General features: G+C 29.8%; 1 protein-coding gene across 1 annotated transcript; it reads right to left on the bottom strand.

Moving 5' to 3' along the window:
- Positions 1-1,789: 1,789 nt before the first annotated feature.
- LOC116779076 (snurportin-1) lies at positions 1,790-6,163 on the bottom strand. The gene is made up of 8 exons (XM_032673235.2): positions 5,722-6,163; positions 5,496-5,586; positions 5,244-5,414; positions 4,872-5,063; positions 4,427-4,557; positions 3,493-3,641; positions 2,878-3,026; positions 1,790-2,273 (listed from the first exon to the last, which is right to left on the bottom strand). Exons 1-8 carry the CDS (start codon positions 5,877-5,879, stop codon positions 2,160-2,162), a joined length of 1,155 nt encoding a protein of 384 aa, XP_032529126.2. The 5' UTR covers positions 5,880-6,163; the 3' UTR covers positions 1,790-2,159.
- Positions 6,164-7,581: the final 1,418 nt, after the last annotated feature.

Below are 7,581 nucleotides of genomic sequence, written 5' to 3' on the forward strand. Positions count from 1 at the left end.
CCACACTCCACAGAACAAGAATATATGTATGTTTATTTAAAGTTCAAGAAGTATTCAAGTTTCTATCCTAAAGACACTTAAGCGACTCACAAAATCAAAAAGCTAGTTCCTAGAGTCTTTAATAAATATTACCTGTTTGGCAGATCAATGATATAGTTTTAACTTAATACAGACTAGGTACATGCATTTTTTGTTAATCGTTTAAAAACAATGAAAAATCAAAAACACAGCACAAAGATTCGAATCTAAGCTTTTAACACAGTCTGTTACATAGTAGGTATTTCATTTAATACTTTTTAAAGGCGTCGTCGCAATATTTCAGCAAGTGAATGACTCTCAGGCAATAAAGTAAAAGGAGACGTTTATGCCGGTTTTATGTACGTTTTTTGTTCGGAACATTTAATCGACGCGCCGTCCTAATAGTAGAATAAACATTATTGGTACCCACGTGGCTTTATTTGTACCTAATTCATTTTAAATTTACCTCTTTAAGAAACTTTCATACTAGTTTAAGTACATAATGCGATCAGTTACTTCATAAAACTATAGTAATACTATAACTGAAGTCACTTACAGATTTATCATTTACATTTGTACAACACAGCTGTCTTTAATGATGTTGCATATAATATGAAGCAAATGATAATCCACAGATAAAAATAAATAACCCATGACATCATTATAAACACAAATATTAATAAAGATTCAACATTTAAGAAATTCAAAATTGTACCGGGAAAGATATCGATATAGTTAAGGACAATCAAGAAACATGATGAAATCTCTATCAATTATGAGATCAACGCTTAGAGTGAAGGATCCCTGATCTTGGTTTTAAGAAGATGAACAACACATGACCGATACAGCGCTAAAAGATTGTGCTTGTAAACTTTTAACTTTTACTTAATTCTTTTATAAATTAGCCAAGAACATGTTAGAATAACTATAACTATACTTTCTTTTGGATTACGACGATTGCCAGAAAATATTCCAGGCCTTCTTTTGTAGGTATGCTTATTAGGAAGGGACCAAAGGTCTTGGGAGGTATTACGTAAATGTTTCAAAGAACCGTACCTTATTGCTGATTTTGCACATGAATTGGCTTTCTATAATAAGAAGTCATTCTCGTACCTAGAGATTACCCTTGGGTATTGACTGGAGGTCCAAACCAAGAAAACAGATTGACCGAATTAATGACTAGAATATAAAACTTACCAAATCTCACATACTTAATTATTATATATTCGGTAGATAATATATAGTAACAAATTCATTGGATACGTTTATATAGAGAACAATAAATTCTCAAACCACATTAATTTACGTCTATGGACGTATGATAAATCACCGTGAAAACGCTTAAGCTATTTAACGACCCTCCCTTAATTATTGTGCGGAACCATCATCCAATTTACGATCTGCAAATAATTGTCAAGATTTCATCTTATTGGGTACCTATTAAATGATTGACAGTAGGTAAAATTTAATTAATTGAATGAAAAAAATAAGCTTTCAATATTTCCTTCACTAATTTTTAAATATGGTACTTCGCTACCTGTAACAACTAACACAATACCCGACACTGGAATCACATTAAAATTAATTAGAAGTTTTGATTTCGGATTCATTTGAATTTTTACAATGTCAATAAATTATAGACACAGACATATCCTTAGAACAAAGTAAAAAAGTACCTGTGGCTAATATAGAAATAGCTTACAAATGAAACCAAAATTTAACTTTTAATTTAAATCGACTGTGAGAATAAATATATGTCAAATAAAAAGACTTCACAGTTGTAGTATTTATTGAGTCAGGAACATTTCATAAAAAGCGTGGAACATCTACTGTTCAACATCTACTGTGCGAAGTTCAACATCTACTGTCAAAACAATAAGCGTTCAATGTAGTAATATATATATATTTAAATCTTACACAATGTAAGTAATCAAAGAACAACTAACAATAAGATATCAAATAGCTTTGAAGTGTAATATGAATTATGACTTTTTTCCAACTGTCCTCCAAATCTTTTCGCATGTCAATAAATACTGGTCTTGTTTCATTTAATACGCTCTTCTTCCCTCATTCCTCTAACTAATGAGTGAGAAAGAGATATGTATATCCATTCCATGTTATGTTATAATGTGCGCTTTTCTTTATTTATCATCCGATTTCTCTTCTATATCCAGTTCTATATCCTGTGTCTCAATTGATTCTTGATTTTTTATCTCTTTGGTTCCTTCGAGTTGAGATCCTCCTGATGTTACTATCTGTAATAAAAATAACTACGTTGCATATTTCAAATAGTTTAAAGTAATATTTTTGGGATCTAGAATCATTAACAGAAATATACTCCCGACGAAATGTCATAATAGCATTACTTGCTTAAATTCTTTTTCTTATCAAAAGCCAGACTTAAAGAGAATTTTCGTCCGGCTTCCAGCAAGTTATTCGACAACAAATAATAGCCACAATAAGAACAGCCATCATTACAAATATTTCCCTGGGCGCTTTTAATCTGATAAAGTTAATTCCATCTTTTTGATGGAAGTTATATTCTAGGTACTAACAGTTCATCTTACCTTGTCTATGCCACAACTCACCTTTGGTGTAAGGTAGATTTGAAAAAAACTCATAACAATTTAATTTTTTACATATTTACAAAAAAAAATTGTCAGTACTTATGTAAGTTGCTTATGATTTTTCAAAAATATAATTCACTGTTTCATTTTAATGACACCTAATTCATATTTTTCTAAGGTAGAAAAAAATCTTTAAAGTTATTTGATTGGCTTCACTCTAACATTACTTATGTTAGCTTCTCAACATTTACCTAATTGTTGGAATAATGTAGTTATTTAGGCTGTTCCATACCTCATTGTTACTTTCTGTCTCCATTTCAGTATTCTGGGTAAATCTTCTGTACCTTTTCGACAATTTCTCTTCAAACTGTTTAATAAACTCAGCCTGGTTCACATAGTTGTCCGGTTTTTCAGACATGTATCCAGGATGCATCGTTATATCTGGTATTAATAACAATTTATTTAACGCCCACTAAAACACTATTAATTTTAACACATATAACAACATTCGGCATTTATGGTGTTTTTTTTTAATTTCTTCTTTACCTTTAATAATTATTTTTTATTTTATAGTTTAAAATATGCTATACAACTATCAAATTTCAAGGCCATAGTTTTGTGAATTTGAGTACCAATTAGCCATAATACGAAATTAATATTATAAACAATAAGGTTGACTTTAATAAAAAAATAACAATTTGAAATTTCATTTTAGTTAAGTTAAAAATGTAAGATAAACATTAATTACTCATAACAATAGTAGATTATATTTTAATTGAAGTTTTGCTCATGAATTTTCATAATTATAGGTCTAGTTTGCTTGAAAATTGTTGAATACTAACAAAAATTATGTTAAAATTTTTCTATATTTAATAGTGTATTTGCATGTTCAATGCTTTTAATATACCTTCACCGAGTACTTCAGGTATCATATATGGGTAGAGCCATCCAACTAGAGGTGTTTCACCGGCCACATAGTGAGCACGTTTGTGATAGAAAAGGAGACCGTCTAAGGGAGGATTGTTATCCTCAAACTGTGGATATGTGCTTAAAAGGCTGAAAAATAAAATACTTATGTTAGAAGTTGCCAGTAAAGAAAAATTTTAATGTTGTCCATATAAATATTTTAATTCTCAGCATATTTGTCAATATATATATATACATTTAAAATAACAGTAAAACATAAATTATTGCTTTGGTAAAAAAAGTGGTTGGTAAAAACATGTCACAAAAAAGACTAATTACAGTCTTTTTTGAGACATTGTATAATTGGTTTTTGTTTTTGACTGATAATTGTTTCAAAAATTTCAGCATCTTACTAAAACAGTTTCTTTAATACAAAACTTTAATAAAGCAAATTGTTAATTCCTCTGATAATGTAAAGTTGATTTTGTTTCATGAATAGTTGAATGTGTTAGTTCCATTTTTAAAAAAATCTGTCCAGTATATAATAGCCCATTTAATGATGAAGTCTCTGCATAATATACTAGTTCACACAAAAACCACATATTTTTATTTATTTTTTTGTAATCGACATTTAATCTAATAATATATTGCCAGTTTTGTGAGAAGATTACAGAAATTTAGGACGATGTAGCATACTTTTATTTTGAATCTTGTAATAACATTAAATATATGATAAGACTGGATTAGGATGGTGATCAATATTTATTAGGATCATATATAGACTCGGATAAAAAATAAAGTCGTTGTAACTTATAAAAGTACATGCATACATAGCTATAGTGCTATAATCCTAATAAATCTATTTGACTCAAAAGCAAATGCTTTCTAAAATCAGTAATTATAGTAATAAAAATCTATTAATAATAAATACTCACAAACTAAGGAATTGGCTTGTGCATGGCATCATTGGGAGTAATTTTATAATAACCTTGTTTTTCTTATTGATTGTTTTTGTATCTGGGAAATCTTCAAGTTGAGTTTTCATCCAATATTGTCTAAATTCTGTCTGCAATTGTAATTTATCTTATTAAATTTAAAAGAAAATTATACCTTTAGGAGAGTAAATATATACATAAAACAAACAACAACAACAACAACAACTAATTTAAATAATTATGATAAATGAGGCAGATTTTTATATTTATTGTATCAGAAACACTGTCAAATTATTCCATGATTTAAACATACATATTTAAAGTTATTGTGGTTATAACATATAACATGTGTTTGGTTCTATAACTTAAAATGTATAAATTTTAATGTGTGCACACCAGTTATGTAACTTCTCATATAAAAATATCTAAAAAGAAAAATCCATACCTCCCCATCGGTCATTGGTTGATTATTCCAAGCCAGCATGTCAATGAGATACACTGTGTTATTTTTTTCATTATAGAAACAGTCCAACACACAGCAGTTCCTGCGGTAGCAGTTGTAGGGATTGCCTCCAGGTAAACCAGTGTTGCACTCAAATTTAAATTGACCACGCTTTGTGTAGAACTTTGTTGTACCCTTTAAAAACATTATAATAATTAATCATACTCAGATATTAAAGGATCAAAATAAGAGCATTTATCTAAATATTAAGAATATATATATACAAATAAATTCATATGAAAGATTTCCTATGACAAAAGTGATATTAAATATGAGTTATATAAAGAAAGAAAACCAGATTAACCAGATACTTACATGATTAGCTACAACAAGTAACCTTATGCCTTTGGGACATGGCAGCACATACCAATTAGTGGCGAAATCATTTGGCTTTTCAATCATCCACTCGGACAACATCAAAACATTGCTATATGTCAAACAAGTCTTGTGAAAACCGGACACATATATATTTGGCCTGTATGGCACCTAAAAAGCTTGATTATTATCTATTTTTATACATTTAAAAATCATGTTCAATAACATTATGGCCGTTATCAATCAAGGTACCTTTTTATATGGTTTAAAGAGCTTGCTTTCCTCAACAGCATTTACAAGATCCAAGATTCCACGAAAATTATCGATTTTGTTCTTCCTTTGCCTGTATTAAGAAAAGAAAACAAAAAAATTGGCAATAGCTAAAACCTTGCATTTATATATACTAAATGCATGCAATATAAACAACCAAATAAAATTGTATATTAGAATATGGGTTCTATAAAGAATAATAATATACCCTTTCTGATTCTCTAATAACTGCTTCCTTCTTTCTTCTTGGCTACCACTTTTTCCCCAATTTTTATAAAGACTTTCAAAATTACTGGCCTTTTCTTCTGATGCCTCAGTAGCTTCAAGGTTTTTTAAAGCCTTTTCTATAATATCCAAATCTTCCATTTTGCCTAGTTGATAAAAGAATTTAAAGCCGGTATATTCTTCCTTTTACTTTTTAACAATTTTAAACCAAACTAGTCGCCGGCGGATATTTATTCCATGCTATATTTCAATTAAGATTTTATTTATTTTTTTATATTCAAATTAATATGTGCTGAATGCTTAACAATTATTTTATTTAAAGAATGAAATAATCCACACCAACGTCTATCTATAATAACACATTTGACTGTTGGTGAGTAGATACTTTAATATTATGAGTTATGACTTCTGTGTTGCTACTAGTGTCTAAATAAGCTGATACATTCTGTCCAATTTTGACAACCATAGATGACATGGGCAGAATATATTGTTCAAGTATAGACACAGGAAAGTAATTATTGAAGAAGTGTGGAATTAAATAATACAAAAAAATAATATGAATTCCTCCCAAATAAATTTGAGAAAAACGGAAATGTGTGTTCATTAATATTTATATCTAGCTTCTGAGTTATCCTTGTATTCTTACAACGAGTACTCTCAACGAGTTTTTCCTTATGATTTGAATTTAATGAACAATACCGAAGAAATATTTATTATATTTTCATAATAACCAGGACACTGACACTTTATATATATTTATGACTTTTTATTTAATTCTAGAAAGTATTTTAGAATAGAGCTAAGACTTTAAAAATTTGTGCGTAAAAAGATGCAGTTGTAATGTTATGAGATCCCATATAAAAAATATAGTAATATATTAAACAAAATTATAAATAATTTTAAAGCACTCACATTAATGGGTTATACACTTCCCAAAATTTTTCTATGTATATATATTCAGATAAATTCTTACTTTGTTTGTGTGTTTATATATGAGTGTTCATGAAGTAAATGAAACGCGCATGCGAATCGACATGCGCAAAAATATACGGCCGTTAATACGATGCAGGAGGGTGCATTTTAGGCATGACAATTCAAAAGCCAACCTATCATAGTATGATAATAGGGTTTTGTTATAATCTACAAGCAATCTAAATATTTATCCAATCGCAAAACAATTTATTATTCATTGATACTATATATATATTATATATGATATATTTTATGTCCAAATAAATGAAATTTACAACACTGTAAGCATGTGTAGAACTGAATGCACATCGGATCTTGGTATCTACATTTTCCACTCGGGGCTTTACCCTGGGCCGTTTCCGACGTATGTGTGTTACCTTCAGCAGCGCGGTTTCTCATAAACAGAATGAAAGTATGAAAGCATTGAAGTAAGAATGAAACAATTGTATTAACCAAAATAGATAATAAACAATATAAAATCCAAAAGGATACTTGGACGTAGACGTCCAGACCAGACATATTTCTGTATTTGCGAATTAAAAAGCCTGTTGTCCAATAGAGCTTACGGTTCTCTGGGAAACCAATATCCCATAGACCATGCTATCAAGGTCAATTAGTGTTAGGTACGAGCTCCCTAACGGACTTACTAAGAATAGGTAGAAGTGAGAGCAAGAGGTGAACCGGTTAATCCCTCTTCAACCTACTAAAAAACTTGGGCTTGTCCAGCACGAACATCAATCTATTCTTAGAAAGCACTTCGAAAGCCGCCCTCGCAGGTTCATTTGAAATTTGGTTAGGTAGAGAGAGAGGAGCTTGGACGGTGGAGGTGAGCGTTTAAGGCACTTTGGATGGCGGCTTCCTAAACCTAAAC

This window comes from Danaus plexippus, chromosome 6 (assembly GCF_018135715.1).
Source record: "Danaus plexippus chromosome 6, MEX_DaPlex, whole genome shotgun sequence".
NCBI lineage: Eukaryota > Metazoa > Arthropoda > Insecta > Lepidoptera > Nymphalidae > Danaus > Danaus plexippus.